Raw genomic sequence first — 16,821 nt, forward strand, 5'->3', positions numbered from 1 at the left:
CAAGACAGACAGAAGAACTGACATTTTAAAAAAGAATTTGAATGCCCAGCTCTCCATAAAATTAATGGCAGTAGCACATCCAAATCTATGAGACAGCTTTGAGTTCTCAGCCAGCACAAACAGCTTGCACTGGAAAACACAGAGAAGTTAACAAAAGAACTAAACAACTTCAAATCCATTATTACTGTTCTTGCTGTTTCACTTCCTGTGGACATGGTAGCAGTTAGTCTGTATGATGGAACCTGAATTACTGATCTCTCAATAAAACTCTTGTAAATGAGGCACAGAATATCCAGGATGTGCTGTACCAGGCTTGCTGTAATTATTGACACTGATGTTAACCAGCACCCTGTCAGAGAAATTAAAAACATTTGAGACGCTCTTGTTTCTTGGCACCAGTTTTGACCTGGTATCATCCAAAGTCCCAAGTATTTCAAATAAGTGCAAGAGAATATGAAATATTCTTGGGGGGTTTTCTTCTCTCTTTCTTTTCTCCATTTCATTTTTAGAAACTTGTTTCATCTTGAATCATGTCAAATTAATCTAGAAAAAATTATTTTTTTCCCTCCAGTGCATTCAAAGTTCAGTTTAAAGATAACAAGAAAATTAGTAGCTTATTTGACAAATATATTAAATATATTTTGCCTCATCCAGGAAAATTAACTGCTTAGCTAGGAAGCTAAGAAATTGATTTTTGGGGGTGAGGGAGGGGTGTGTTGGGTTTTTGGGGTTTTTGTTTTGTTTTCTGTTTTTTTACTGGAAGAAGATATGCTTATGTCAAAGTGTGTTTAAATTCCAAACACAGCAGAGCATCAGAAATCATTCCAACTGGGCAAACACCATTTTTGACAAAAGTGGGGCTTTTTTTGTAGATATAGCCCCGTATAGTTTTGTTTTGCCCAACCAGAAATAAACCTATGCTAAAAAGAGAACAGTAACTATGTCAAAAAGAGAACAGTAATTATATGGATGCCTGGGCTACCCTTCAGAGATCTGGGTTTTCAGATCTTGTACAACTTTTCTATAGCTCAGGTCACAGACAGAGATGCAGTATTTTTCTACATTTTCTGAGGATAGCTGGACCTTGAACAGGGAAAGGCTGTCACGCCAATTCTGCCCAGCTGGCTCACAACTCCAGCAAGAGTTTGACTTCAAAGGTTTCAGAATATGGTGGCATACTTGGAAATCATTTATTAACTCCAGATGTTCTCAGAGACTCAACATGAGCAAACCTTTTTTATACTCCAGTAAAACCAAAAGGTAGCATTGTTTTGTACTTTTCAGCGATACCCAGATTAAGTTCACAGACCGGATGAGGACTGGTGTCACCGGGGAGCAGATCTGGTTGCAGATCAATGAGCCGACTCCACAGGACAAAGGCAGATACATAATGGAACTCTTTGATGGCAACACAACGCACAAAAAGACAGTGGATCTTTCTGGACAAGGTAGGCCACTCCCTCTGCTAACATCATCGCTGTGGCAGCATGGGAGCATCCACAGCAGGATCTTGCCACAGACCTGTCACCTGTCACCCTTTGGTGTCTGTGTGTGCACCCACCACTCTGGCATTCTTTGTAGGGACTGTGTCAACAAGCCCGACAGAGTTAAGAAGCATTTTTGGACAATAGCCTCTGGCACACAATGTAATTCTTGGGGATGGCACTGTGCAGGATCAAGAGTTGGATTTGATGATCCTTGTGGATTCCTTCCAACTCAGCTTACCCTGTGATTCTGTGATTTGTTGTCCCCAAACCATGCCATTTGTTTTCCCCAACCTGTGCTCTCAAGTAATAAAATATAAACTGATTTTTCCTATTCCGAATACCCATTTACAGTCTGCCTACTGAGATGCCAGCCCAGTTTCTGAGCTATTTTACAAAACCCCTTGTGTTGCTGGCTTTGATTGGCAGTTTTGAATGTGAGTTGTAGCACTGTGTGTCTCTCTTCCTTCTGTGTGTCTCTCTTCCAAGGAATATTTGAAGGAGGAAGCGAGGGATGAGTTTGCTCTGATACTTTCCTACCATAGTTCTTTGATGGGTGTAATAAAACTCCTTATTCTTCAGAGATGCCAAGACCTCTCATCAGCATGAGGAAGGACTAGGGGAACAATTTGCATTAACTGTTGGAAGCTTTTTCTCTGAGAGACTTCTCAGATCCTAGAGAACAGATTAACTCCTTCCAAACTGCTCTTTCCATTCCCTGCTCTTCTCATCCGTAAAGCTTCACTTTTTGTTCGCAAGCTCTGTGTAAGGGTGATAACATTGTAATAATCTCCATGCTGCTGCTTTGGTACTTTATAGGGAAAGATATTTCTTCTTCCCTTTCAAAACAGGAGAGGTTGACCTCCCCCATGATGGCAGCTTAGCCTGAATTTACAAAGGAGACAACAATTTGTTGTTCACTTTGCTTGTAACCATCAGTGTGATGCTTCAAGTAGATGTGAACAATCCTTGGAAAATCCTATCTCTTGTATTCCATAAACCAGTGGTCCCTGAAGTGGGTGTGTGCAAGATGACCCATTGTGCTTCACTAGGGTGGCAGGAAGAATATACGAGAACTTCACTTGTATACATCTACATAATCTATAAATAAATATACATACAGGGAGCAAATGCTCAAATAATTTTATATAGAGATGTATAATATAAAAAGTTTGGAAGGTCACTGCCATAATCCCTCATTTAGGTGATGCATTGTGCATTTCTTCCACTTTTTTGTGAAATTACTTCAGCCTACTACTTTCTTGCCCTCTGTCTTAAAGCCTGACGTCTGGAAGAAAAAAGTGTGTTTATGCCTTCATGTGTCTATATAACAGCTGCCATATACCAGATGGTCTTTATCAGTCAAACCACTCAGCATTTTTGTGTTTGTACAGTACACATGCATGCACTTTAAATTTTACATTTTAAATGTATTACATCTACATTTTAAATTTATTTATTAATTTTAAATTTAAACTTGTGTGATGATTTATCTCTAAACCTACTTTTTTCCTCTTTACAAAGCCTTTGATGAAGCCTTTGCTGAGTTTGAGAGACTAAAGTAAGTATTATGCCATCTAAATACAGAAATGGCAGGCATAAAATAATAACAGTATTTATTTGGTTTGTGCTGGAGATAACTATATCTTATGAAACAGTCCTAGTCAAGCAGAAGCCTGTAGGAGTTTTGCATGTGACTTCTGTGGTGCAACTCTTATATAACAGTCAGGTAGCAAAGAAAAAGCTGTTTTACCAAGCAATGAGAGAGATTTTCCTTAATGGATTAAAAGCATTTTTTAAGATAATCTATTTCTCAATGACTCTAAGTAAACCTTAACTGAAATTGGTCTTTCCCTTTTTTATTTTCAACTCCAGGCAAGCTGCGATTGCAGAGAAAAGTAAGTAGGCCTCCTTTGACAATGGTTACAAGAAACTGTTTATTAAGCTTTTCTTCCTCTCCAGGAAGGTTGTGTGTTGGGAAAGAGAGGGCATGTATGCATGCTTATATGCATGTGCTCATCCTAAAACAAATTTGTCCTCACACCTGGGAGAAGTGACCCTTGGTTGATTTAACATTGGTCCGCTTTGCAGCTAATCATATTATCCTTATGGGTTAGGTTGATTTTTCTCATCTGAGCTCCTGTTCTCAGTATCAGTTAGCCTTCTCTAAAAATAAACTTTATTGCTGGGATCTCTCATGCATGTTCTCTGCACAAAAGTCTCTTTGTTTTCAAGGATCGAGAAAATAATTTGGCTAGTTTTGAATGCTCTAAAATGTCAAATGGCTCTGCATTACTTACAGAAATGGGTAAGAAAGCAACAGTAGCTTTTGAATTGCTTAGAATCTCCTCACACTTTTGCCTGTATGTCAATTACAGCAGAGCAACTAAAGTAGAAGTATGTATTAAGTACTTGAGGAGTAAGTTATTAGATTTCAACTTGAGTTATTAAACTCATTATCCTCCCTACTTACAGAAGAAGCCATGGAAAAATGAATTGTTCAAATTATTTTCAAATGACTTTCAAACCTGCGTAAAAATGAGGGCAGGACTGACATTTGAAAAGTTATTTGAGAAAAATGTGTAGAGAGATAGAGCAGGGCTTGGATACAAACAGGAACCCCCACAAGTCCCGGCTGAGATGGCGCAAAGGGGTCAGCGATTGCCCTGACCTTTAATTTCTGACCCGGACTATCCCTGTGGCGCTGTCATATTAACTGTCACAACACAGGCCCTTTCCTGGTCTCCTGAGGCTGTTATCTCCGTGCTCCAGAGCACATCTTTCACAGAGCAAACCAGAGGGGAACATTCTGTACAGTCACTTCCTTCCTCTGCCAGGCTCCACCCAGACGTGTAACGAACCAAATCCGTATTCCAGGATAAGCGCCCTAAAGCCTACATGCAATTGGCTTGTTTGTATTTGCCTAGGATTTCCATGGGACTCGCGTTTAAAACTTGATCAATCGGGTATCAGTCTCATTTGCACACAGACACACACAAGTGATGGAACTTCATTGTTACCACTGAGACTGACGTCTTTGTATCTAAATTAAAAGCCAATCTCCAGCACTTTACTAGGTGTCATTCATTTTCCTTTGGACGCCAAAAGTTTTTAGTTTATTGCAGTAAAAATTTTGAGTATCAGATCTCAAAAATGTAAATCTTTTTTGTGCACTCAGAATTAAAACTGAATTGATGTCAAAGTCTGCAGGACACTGCATGTGTACTTTAATTCCTCTCTGTAAGTGATTGACACCAACTATTAACACATCTTCTGCTGTGAATTCAACATATTTTAAAGTCCAAATGGTGTGCTAAAATTGCTGGCTAGTTCTCTGCTAGCTCAGATATCAGAGACAAGTTGTACATAAATAAGACAAAAGGAAAGAACTAGAAGAGAAAGAGAATCCAGCACATAGTTGATTTTGAGACACTAAAGAAAATTAATCTTCTTTATTTTCAGATCGTGCACGAGTACTTGGAGGTTTGCCCGATGTTGTCACCATCCAGGAGGGCAAGGTACAGTAAATTAACTGAAGCTATACACAACATCCCAACAGCTTGAATGCCTTTCAATGATGGGAAAACAGTCACTTTTTTTTTTTTTTTTTTTTTTTTTAAGATTCCATCTTTAAAATCTGCTACATTATTTATTCATCCCCTGCCTTCTGTACATAATTCAATGGACTTGCACAGATGGGTTTATGTATTCAGGGCAGTGTCTTTTCTTAAGAGTTAGATAAAAGTGAGATGACAATGTGAGTTGGGACTAAAACTCCTTATATAACCAGCTCTTTAAAAATTCATGCACAGGTTTCACAGTTAGATTTTTTTTCCTTGTAACAGAGCATCAGGAAAGTTTAGCTCTTTTTTCACATGGGAGCCAGTCATTCTTTGCCTTCTGCAGTTAACTTCTTTGCAATGTGGCATGGTAATCACACCTTTGTGGCTGGCTCTTAAATGGTGTAAAAGTAGTAAACCACAATAACTCAATTATCTTCCAGCCTTCAGTCAATAGGAGAAAAAAATTCTCTATTTCCTCAGGGTAAAGGAGATCGAAGTCAAAATAAGTCACTGGTGTTATACTGGATTTTATTAAGAGAGTTTAGCTGAAAGATGATGGTAAGGCACTCCCAGAGGAACATTGATTCTTGAGCATAGAACAGATGACCCAGAAACTGAGTTCTCAGTCTCACAACTTTTTGCCAGCACACTCCTTCTACAACTTGCTGTTTAATAGTACTGAGACCAAGAAGTGCCTGCTCTTCACTTCCTGCTGCCCTGCCACAAGCCAGTTCCTCTTCACAGTATGTTCAAGCAGTGACATAGGGCGTGTGAATGTCACTGAAAACCTGTAATGTGACAACTACAGTAAGGCAGCACCCTGGTATTTCTGGCTTTATCTGTCAGTAGGTCAGCTGGGTTAAAAGAATTTGATTATAAGCTCAGCAGAAGTGTTAAGAATCTAAAATCTTATTCTGAAATGCTTAACAATGTGAGATGTAGCCAACAAGATAGAAGACTGCAGCAGTTCTGGGAAAATCAAGTATGTTGACATTACAAAATAAAATTCTTTAAGAGCTTTAGCAGTTTGAGAAATGCTGTAAAGTAAGAAGCACTCATGTGAACATTGTAACTATAGATAGAAGACACAAAGGAACAGAGTGAATTAGCAGATTCTCAGCTAATCAGTGCTTGGAGGCGAGATTCTCATGATGTTTTGGCAGGGTGTAAACTTGGGTGTAAACTTTTACCAGTTTTAAGCTTTCAGACAAAAGAAAGTTGATATGAAATTGTTTATGAGTTCACTGACACAGAATGTGCAGTGTTTATAAAACAAATTTGTAAAAATGAGTTGCAAAATCTTACCCAGACACATGTTGTCCTTGACAGCAAGGACATTCATAACGCTTGAATACATGGCTGAAATACACTCAGAACTCGAGACAAATATCCTTGACCTTATGTTTCTTGATTCAGTAGAGGATTGTTCTGAGTAGGACAGAGAGTGATCAGGGAAAACAGAGCTGGTTTGGGTGGTGTTGGCTCATCTGTCTGTTGTTTGCATATATGCTGGAGAGAGAAGAATGCAATTCTCTGTTGTGTAACTCATGCAAATTGCACAATCATTGAGGATTTTGTAAAACAGCAAATGAGGTAGCAGAGGTCCGGCAAGCTTTGGTTGTGAATTCTCGTGCCACTATTACCACAGACTTGTATGAACAGATTGGTATCCTGAGACTGAACTTCCAAGCATGGGCATATCTCAAATTTAAACTTAACATTGTGACTGTGATGCCATTTATTAGCTTTTTACATGTGAGCTGAAGGGTATGGCTGAGAAGGAATGAACCAGTGTTTACTGAGTGTTAATCAAATAGCGTTCCAGATGGCCTAAGAGGCTTCCACTGATAGACATAAATGCTCCTCAGCAGTGTGGTATAATTGGAAAAGGCTAAGTGTCAGCTCACATTAGGGAGGAATCTGACCTGACAGAGAATGCTAGCATAAGTTTTGCGTCCAGCCAGCCAACTTAACCTAAGTGCTGTTTTAATGAGGGCCTGTAAATGAGTGAAGAGGCTTAGGATTCTGATAGGCACTTTCGGACCCAGAAGCAACATGTAACATCCTTCTTCCCACCAACTCACTATTCTACCCTTCTGCCAGGGATGTAGATCCTCACAGATAGGCTGGAAGAAGGGAGCAGATTTCCTTAACTGAGCTGCTTCAATCCACTCCCCAAACCATCCCCGACTGGGACTCTGTGCTAATATGAAAGAAGAGTGGCAATACTTGAAATACAATGACACATTTCTCTCTGCCACCTCTACTACCCTACTCATGATAATCTGTAGTAAAAGGCAGAAGAGGTAGTGAGGGGCACAAAGGGTCTGGACTTGCAGCTGCTGGTTGCTTCAAGTGGACATGCCTCAACGCCCTGGGCCCAGGAGTACAAGGCACGCTTTTTTTACCATAATGATATCAGGTTGAACACAGTATTATAATCAAGGGCTTCGGTGAGTAATAAATGAGCAAAGACAATCTCTTGCCCAAAGAATGGAAATCTGAAACAGATGCAGTCACAATGAACAATCATTTCGCCTTGGCTATGGAATTACCTTCCAGAAAAACAGGTTCTCACCATCTACACAGTGAATTATAAGACACATCTCTGCACATTAGTAGCTGGAAAGTAAATAGAAAGAGTTGGGAGCATCAAGAAAATCACTCATATCAAACAGGAGCTAGTGATGCAAGGTTAAGGAAAATGTAGCTATTTTAAGTAATTATTTAGAAGAAGAAAAGATTCATCACTGCTGCTTGAAACTCTTTGAATTATGGAATATGACAGTACTTCAAACACCCCAGCTTTGAATGATGCCTCTAATGGAGCTGTGTGGACATGGACATCAGCTCATTAGCACTGTGGTGGAGTGGAAGCTGGAGCCACTTGGTACTGAGTTCTTGCTTCCCTGAGAACCACAAGACAATAATAAAATGTTGAGCACCTGAAGGGCCCTATATGCATTGCCTGGCTAAGGCTGAGGACATGTTTGTATCCAGAGTGATAAGGAAGAGGGGAAAACATAAAACCTCATTTCCCATTTGTTTTTCAAAAAGATGGACTGATATGCCAGTTGAAACCACTTTCACACCAGTGGGCTATGAGAGAAGGGAGCCAACAGCCCCAGCTGTAGGTGCTGCAGGAAATCAGATAGAGGCCATTTCCACCATGCTGTAACCACCTCTCACTTGGAATCTGCCCTCCTTCAGTACCAAGAATTACATGTTGCTAATAGAAGAAAGACTTCCCCTTCCCTTTTGCTCTCATTTTGGTTCTCAGGTTGGGCACATGGGGATTTTTATTTTGTTCTCAGAGATATCAACACCTCTCCTTTTATAGAGGTGTCAATTTTTTCTGTCCATTCATTTCAACAACCTTCCAGGCATCTCTCTTCTGTCCCATCTTCTGCTATCACACTACTGGATAGGAAGCAGTGAGTTGGAGGAAAGGTTGGAAGAGATACTTGATTCCAGTCAAGTGAAATATTGTCTACTCCTTACTGATCACTTAGTCCATTCCCAATGAAGTGCTGAAGACATTTTCCTTTGCAGTAGAAGTTCTCCAATTTCCAGTCCGGTTAGATTCTCCTTTAAATGGCATATATAAAAATAAATCTCTTCCTAAATTAAGCTCCAGAGAAAGGCCTATGTACCACTGAATTGTCATGTGAACTTTTTTCACATTTGAGTCTCTATGTGATACTCATTTTTGCAAATATTTTTGAGAAGACTGCCACAGCACTGTGACTGGAGGAGGGGATCACTTACATGTATCATTATCTCCCAAAAATGAATTAGCTGACAAGGAAAAAAGGAGGCCTGTCCAAAGTGTGCCCAGGAGACCCCCAGACTGCTGAAGGTCCAAGAAGCTACCAGTGACCTCTTCAACATGATGATTCTCTAACAGTGAAGATACTTCCTACAGGCTGATGGGACTGAATTCAGTCCTTAGGAACAGTACTAACATCAAAGGGAAATACTTACATGAACACTAAAGAATGAGTAAAGCCTGTCTTGATTTCAGTTAAAAATAGCTTTACAGAAGTGCATAAAATACGTCAAGTCTGTCAGAAGAGTTGTCAGGGCACAGTTTAAAAGCATCCCAATTAAACAAAATATTCCAGGGCCACTTTGTTCTTAGTTATCTAAAAGAGCAGCCACACTTTCTTTCCTTATGGGATATATATATGTGTGTGTGTGAGAGTGTGTATTGAGCTTAATGTGAACAAAATCATCTGACAGCTCATTAAAATCTCCTTTCAGGTCTAACACACAAATGCAGATAATATCTAACTTTATATTAAAAAATATGCATGGAGAAACCTCTACTAATGATTATAACAGTAGAGAAGAAGGTCCATAAAATATTGAAAGGTTTTAATGGCATTCTTGAGTTCCTACTTTTCCTTTATGACTGAGAAGAGCGACATAAATTATTGATTACTGATGATGGTATGCATCCCCTTACTAAAAGCAGGAAGCTAAATGGGAAGTTGGAATATTTGGAAAGTCAGGCATCAAAAAATACAGCAAATATTTACTGACTCATAATTCCTTTGTATGTTTCTGTAGGCACTTAATCTTTCTTGCACTGTCTGGGGAGATCCCACTCCAGAGGTCTCGTGGCTGAAGAATGAAAAATCATTTGTATCAGATGCCAATTGCATCCTGAAGTTTGAATCTGGAAAAAATGTCAGCTTTTCCATTTCTACTGTGTCCACACAAGACTCTGGGAAATACAGCATTGTTGTGAAGAACAAGTACGGTACAGAGACCAGCGACGTCACTGTAAGTGTGTACATACCTGAGGAGGAGAGAGAGTCCGAGCAAGAGAAAAAGCAGTAGGATAAAGTCAAAGTGTGAATTTAAGTCTAGAAGACAGAAGTACAGAGGAGATTTTGGATGTTAGGCTGATATAATCCATGTGTGTAAACGGCTTTCTGCTTTAGCAGGCAGCCTTGGATTTTTCCATTCACTTCACATTTGCTTCTAATACACTTATTTATGCCAGGGAAAAAGGCCTTTCCTAAATGTTTTCTTAATGCTAACTTCACAGAAACTAACTGTAGCATTTTAAGTAAGGCCAAGTGCATACTGTCTGAAAAACACATGCCCACCATTTCACCCTCTCCCTGCAGCATCTGGAAGGAAAGGGTCAGGAATTGTTTCAGTGGAAGCAATTAATGAGGTAGATGGAAAGATCAAAATGATCGGGGCCTGTTTGAGCAGCAGCTGGGATTTGTTCCAGCTTTAGTAAAGCAGCATAAATGGAATGTGTTAGATCACAGAGAAATGAGTGTTGGTTTTTGTCTGTGTTAAGGCCCCTTTGTACTACTGTGTTAAATTAGTAAGGCCTTAATATGGGTGTCATTTACAGCCCTAAATATTGTTTAATCTGCCCAAACAGGGTAACAGTACTGTAACATAAATGAAAATAAGGCTTAGGAGGCCAGGATAATAATATCTGTGTGTGTGTGTCTGTAAAAGTGTATGAACTCTGCTCTATGTTCACAAATAAACTGAATTCACTTCTTTCCTTCCATCACAAGCTTGTTTCACTGTGTCTTGTTTTATTAGTCACAGCTCATGTAGTTGTGCACAGTATCTCAGTGTCTTAATGCTTTAGATTTAGATCCTTTAGATCCCTGTTAATCTTCACTTTGCTGTTTGCAACAAAACCACAATGGCATCTCTTGACACCTCTCTGTCCGGACCTTCACTGCTTCACACCTTAAGTCAACAAGGTATGTTTGCAAATTTTGTCACAGTAGTCCTACGCTTTTCAATGCACCTGGGTATGAACTGTGATTTAAGGGTGATATGTAAGTATTTTGTTAGATAGAAAACTTAACACTGGAGATTCAGAAATAATATATTTTATAGAGATCTTTTAAAGCTACAAAAAGAATCTTCACTGTAACACACAGACACACACACACACAAAAAAAGTGTCACACAAAAATGTTTCAGAGAAAAAAACGTCTGTCCAAATCTCTGAATGCACTTAACATAGATTAAAAACTCCATGTCTGCTTTTTTTACAATGCCAGATGAGGAAAAGCAACAGAACCTGCTGGACATATGTATGATATATACATGTGATAATATATGTATAGAATAGGATTAGAAGCAGTAGCCAGTCCAACTGCATGCCAATAAATGTTTTCATTAGTAGTATCACAACCGGACAATTCTTCACATCCACATCTAAAGAACTAACATATATATTTTCAGTCTAAGCATGATCTGTGTGCACCTTTCACGAACTCTCTCTTGTCTTTTCTAGCTACTGTGACTGCAGAAATAGTGCTGCAGTCCCAGGCACTCACTTTGGTGCATTTCTATGAGGATGCCATTACTAAGTGTTGTACAGTTAACACTCACTTATACCCTTGCAATGTGAGGTTTACTCTCAGCTAATGTTGAAGTGGAAGCAAAAAGGAATTCTTAATGGTTCAGGTAAAAATAGATTCAACACAGTTACCAATGGCAAAAATGCTGATTTTAGCAATTTCTTTTGTTTGATATCAGTTTCTATAAAGGGCTAGTGATTATTATTCTAATCTTATACAAATAATCTATATTTGCATCATTTTTATGAACTACCAAAACATGTTAGCACATGCCTAACTTTAGTGCACATACCTGCACTTACAGTATCACTAGTTTCAAGGAACATGTTAAGTTTATCTGGTATAAATCTTCTTTTCTTCCAGAACAGATTTCACATAACAGGGATTTTTAACATGAAATGATGCAAAAAACAATGTGGTTTTGGTGTTTCACATAAACAGCGTATGTGTTCACATAGCATTATCTCATAAAATATTTCACACTCAAGCATCAAAATTCATGGCATTATTGCATTTTTAATGTGCGTGAAATTATTTCCTTTAATGAATCAATATCTGTTACCAAAAAAAGTTCAGATTATCTAGTCACAGCTTCTGAGTAAAACAAACAAAGTAACAAGGCTTAATTTTTAAATTTCAAAATATAATCATGACAAGATCTGTAATTTGAGATAGAGCAAGCTTCCTGAGTTTAAAGGACTTATGCAAAATTATGTTATAATTTTTCTTAGTAGGACATGAAGCCAATTCAAAGATGATATGCAGGTCACTCCGTCTTTGTCCCATGACATACAACATACAAATAACAGTCGCAGCTCTTCCATCCTCCAGAGTGCAAACAAGAATATGACCAGCTCTTTGCAATAACTGATATTTATTACTCAGTATTATTTTTAATAATGACTGCATTTTGACAACAGTTTATTTCTACTACTTTATTTCCAAAAATCTGTCCTCCTGCATCCCTCCTTTTGGCAGAACAGCCAGGGAATACAAGTGAGTCACCTCCCAGGTAACAGGCTGGATTCTATTTTGCTTTGCTTTGGCAGATGCATGTGTCCCTGAAAGTTAGAGTAATAAGTTCCTTCAAATAGTGTTGCTTCCAGGGATTCAGTTATGGTGATTTCAGGCTGAATTTGTGATGCATACACATGTCGCGCTTGTGCATGTTTTCTTCTTGCTTCGCTTCAGGTGATTGTGATGCCTGTGTCAGGGCAGACTGACACAGTCCAAGGACACAATCAAAATAATAAAACTGTATCTAAAAAGAAAAAAGCAATGACAGCAAGCAAACAGAAGGAGGGGGGAAAGAAAGGTAAGAGTTCCTTCACTGTTAGAGTCTTCTACCCTAATGAAAAAATTGTTAAATTGTTACAGAGTTAATTGTCTGTACCAATCAATATTTCATAGGTCCCAATCAATCACGCATACAGTACATATGCTCTTAATCAACAACAGATCCAAAGTGTGAATTACCAGGTTAGGCCTAAGTGAAAGAGACTTAAATCAATATTTTCAAACCACCTTTTCTACTTCCACTGCAAGTTGTCATCTTGACTAACCTGGCTGATGGAAGTTTTTTAAGTCATAATAAATACTTCTACATTTCTGAATGCAGAGGAAAGACCTTGTAAGCATGTATACAAACACAGATGGTGTTATTTTCCAAAGAGAGATTCATTTCAGCAGCTAGATATTTGATATTTCACAAAAAATAAGGCCTTACTGATTCAGGGACCCTAAATGCCTAAGTCTTTCAGAAAACCCCGACTTTTTAGCCACTACTTGAGATTAATCAATTATTCTCTCCTAGATTTATGTCCATATTGAATGGTAAAGTTGGAGTTATAAGTGACCAATTTTTGTCTCATTTAGAGGAAGGGTAGAAAATGAAAAGCTCTCTAGTGATTCAGCCTTCCCATGTATTACTTGTATATTATTTTACTGTTCTTTTAGATTCTAACTATAGAATTGCTATTTGGATGATGATTTATTCTTCACAATTATATCTCTCTCATACAGAGCATTTTAACTCCAAATCAGTCTTAAATTCTGACAATATCAGAGCATTTATTTTACATATTTTTGCCTAAGTATTTTTTCTTTGTATACAGGGTGTATACCTATTATATAATTTCTGACAGAATATTTAATACTTTTATTCTCCCCCATCTTTTTGCTCCTAAGGCAAGAACAAATATTTTACAGCATTTCCTTCCTCTCTTGTCTTACTGGTATGGTAGACTTTTCTAAACAATCCTGTAAATTACATGACTTAAGCAGGAAACAATTATTTCTGTACCTGTAAACGTGTTCCAGTATCTACCTCTAAATAATTTTAATTAGAGACATAAAGACTTGGGCTTGGTTTTGGTTCCATAAGAAGTAGTAATGCTATGTGTAATACTGAATCTCTTTATATGGGCAGGGAAAGAAGAAAAGAACAAGATAAGGTCATAACCAATGTGAAAGAAATGTTGCTGAGCACAGTAAATATTGTTACTTAGGATTACTCAGAAATTTTATTACTTCTCCTAAATCAGATTTTATTAAGCCACACGTAGAAGAAACTACTGCTAGAGAAGAGACACCTGATCCAAATGAAATACCCCTTGTGGAAACAGAAAAGGATACTAAAAGCAAGCAGCAAGCAGCAAAGAAGACTGCTGGAAAGGCAGGAGTAGCAGAAAAAGCTCCTCAACCCACAGAAACTTTGGATAGGCAGGGAAAGAAACCACTGGAAAAAGCAGCCTTGGGTAAACCCACTGAACCTCAATGAAGAATGTGATCCTGTCACCAACAGGATAATAAGTTCAACCTGAGATTTCATGAGTGATAGCTTAACCATAATATTTTAACACAGAAGTTTATTAATAGGGTTTTCTGTGTAATATTTGTAATATTTCCTAACTTTAAATTTAAATGCATAGTAAATGGGCACGTATGTTTCAGTACCAGATAACTGCACTGCAGGAATTTCTATACATCTGAATAATGATACATGTACTGTCAATGTGAATTTAATTATTAAAAAATGTCCATTATAAGCAGAGATCATTAGAGCAAATCCTGTCCAGAATGGACATATTTACTACAGTGTAAAGGAATGTTGGTATCAGTTACACAGATGTGTTAATCAATATTTATAGGCCATCACAGCTTGAGGCAGATGCTGCTTACTTTTTCAAGGAAATGATATATACAGTCATCTTCATGCCATGTGGTCTCTACTTCCAGTTTGGCCACAGTGGAAGATCTCCAGAAACAGAACCATCTCAGATGGATGTAGAGGGGACATAAGTCATTTTCTTTTGATCCAAGTTTCTTTCATACAAACCTTTTTCATCAGGCAGATCAGGACCACATCTGGCCATTTCTTATCACCAAGACTCACATGACTGCTTTCCAGTCCTCTCCATTAATTCCCTTAAAGACTTCATGAGTTACTGTAGATAAAAAGTTAGCCCATGAAGTATCAGCTGCCCCCCAAATGCTAATTTTCCTCCACCATTTTTGCCACAACACTCAGATTTCTGATAAACCCACTGCTCTTCTTCCTCAGTGGCTCAGCCCAAACCATCCCTTCATCCACTCACTATCATCACATCCACTGGTATCTTATAAGAGAGTGTAGCTTCATGATCATGTAAGTAAGAAATAAATGCAAGGCAATCTCTGCATTAAATCATTGCCGTGCTCATTCAAGTTCATTACTGTGTTCATTCACATGTTTATGCTGAGGATATAGGAAAATATGACTCATTTGCAAATGCTTAGATACCATGAAAGAAGCAGAGTTCAAGCTGAAAAACAAACCAATAAAAATAAAGGTCAGAATTTATTTTGTTGCTACGAAAGCTAAGTTCAACTTTAAAGTGACCAGAAGTTATAAAACATAGGAAATGAAAATAAAATATTTTAATTACTAGGAAAATATTCATATTGCTTTCAACTCTAAGAAAGCTCAATCATATTGTATTATCTTTTTCCAGATGGATTATTGATGGAAGGTCACTGAATTCCACTGGTATTTCTAGGTGCTGGATCTATTACTAATGTAGAAATACTGAAAACACAAGAAATACCACTTTCTAATCCATCCTTAAGAACTATTAGCATAAGAAAACAAAGAAACTCAATAGCATGTAAATGCACAGAAGGCAAGACACTGATATCCCAGATAAGAAGAAATTAATTTCTTTCTAGTAGAATTCCAATTGGATTCTATTCAACTCTTTTTAAAACAAACAGAAATTTTCTGGCTGGATGAAATACTGCATAGAACACTTACATGTAGGCAAGTAGTGTAATGATGTTCCTGTAAATAATGTAAAGGGTTTAAATAACTTAGATGGTCCATAGTAAGTGACAAACGGATGTAGGATGCTACAGAGAAAAAATTGTAGAAATCAAAATACTGACATCTACACAAAATGATGTTGGGAGAAACTTAAATGCAGCCTGAACTACAACTAAAATAATCCAACTGCACTTAGGTACTGTTTTACATTGTGCTTGACTCAGTTCTCCATCACAACTTTTTCTAAATCAGTGTATTATATCCCAGCAGTGAAGGACTTAGGTCCTTCAGAGAAATGCAGTAAGCAGCATTTCCATGGCAGGACACCCCAATGCATGTAATTTCTCATGCAATTATTACAGAAAATGATAAATATATAGAGATGTGTAATTCTAGTTACAGAGAGTGGCCCCTCAAAAGCAGTACAAAGCTGCAGGTTGTTTCACACAACTCTCCCTTGCCATGGCAATTATTTCAAGCTGCCTTACATCTGTAAAGATCCATCACCTCTCACAGCTCCTTCGGGTTGGGAGCCTGTCTGCCACGAACACCAGCGGCAGTGAGTAAGTTATATATAGAACAGACTGTACCACTGAGAGCCTGATCCAATTCCTGCAAAATGCCACAGGGGTCTCTGCATTAGCTTTAATAGAAATCAAGCTAGATCTCAGAAGAATGTTCTAAAAATGTCCCAAATCTCAGATTACAAAACCCACTTTTCTCACCATGAAGCCAATAGCAGATTTCTCTTTTGTGTCATTTTAGCAGAATCAGGTCTTAGCTTTTTGCTGCAAGAATAACCACTGTTTTCCTGATATGTCAATTAAAACCTACTGGAAATAGCTTTAAAATTTTACACTAAAATACACTAGAGTTAGGGGATTTTTTTTTTTTGTTAAATTTGGATGGTTCCTTATAAAGCTGGAAATGGAGTCACATCAGTACTGTTCTACAGGAATACATTAGCTATCCAGAAGAATAGTGTAGTTTTGCACAGCAATGAGATAAACATACCAAAGATTACCCTTCCTTTTTTATTTCAATTATTTAAGCTGTAGTGGTTCACAAATATATAAAAAATTATGCAAAATTAATATTAACAAAATTGTTGAGTATACTAA

General features: G+C 37.9%; 1 protein-coding gene across 8 annotated transcripts in view; it reads left to right on the plus strand.

Annotated features, from left to right (window-relative positions):
- MYOM1 (myomesin 1) overlaps nucleotides 1-15,085 on the plus strand; it is a 109,715-nt gene extending 94,630 nt beyond the window's left edge. For 6 of the 8 annotated variants that reach the window (XM_072924545.1, XM_072924547.1, XM_072924546.1 and 3 more), the window contains 7 exons: nucleotides 1,285-1,448; nucleotides 3,009-3,045; nucleotides 3,360-3,382; nucleotides 4,947-5,002; nucleotides 9,620-9,835; nucleotides 12,592-12,715; nucleotides 13,944-15,085. In XM_072924545.1, coding sequence (XP_072780646.1) covers nucleotides 1,285-1,448; nucleotides 3,009-3,045; nucleotides 3,360-3,382; nucleotides 4,947-5,002; nucleotides 9,620-9,835; nucleotides 12,592-12,715; nucleotides 13,944-14,179 — 856 coding nt within the window. In that variant the 3' untranslated portion in view covers nucleotides 14,180-15,085. Of the gene's footprint in view, nucleotides 1-1,284; nucleotides 1,449-3,008; nucleotides 3,046-3,359; nucleotides 3,383-4,946; nucleotides 5,003-9,619; nucleotides 10,596-12,591; nucleotides 12,716-13,943 lie in introns of those variants that run through there. The other 2 variants (XM_072924550.1, XM_072924551.1) reach the window with 1 other exon arrangement.
- Nucleotides 15,086-16,821: the final 1,736 nt, after the last annotated feature.

The sequence above is a fragment of the Taeniopygia guttata genome, chromosome 2 (assembly GCF_048771995.1).
Source record: "Taeniopygia guttata chromosome 2, bTaeGut7.mat, whole genome shotgun sequence".
In the NCBI taxonomy this organism is placed as follows: Eukaryota; Metazoa; Chordata; class Aves; order Passeriformes; family Estrildidae; genus Taeniopygia; species Taeniopygia guttata.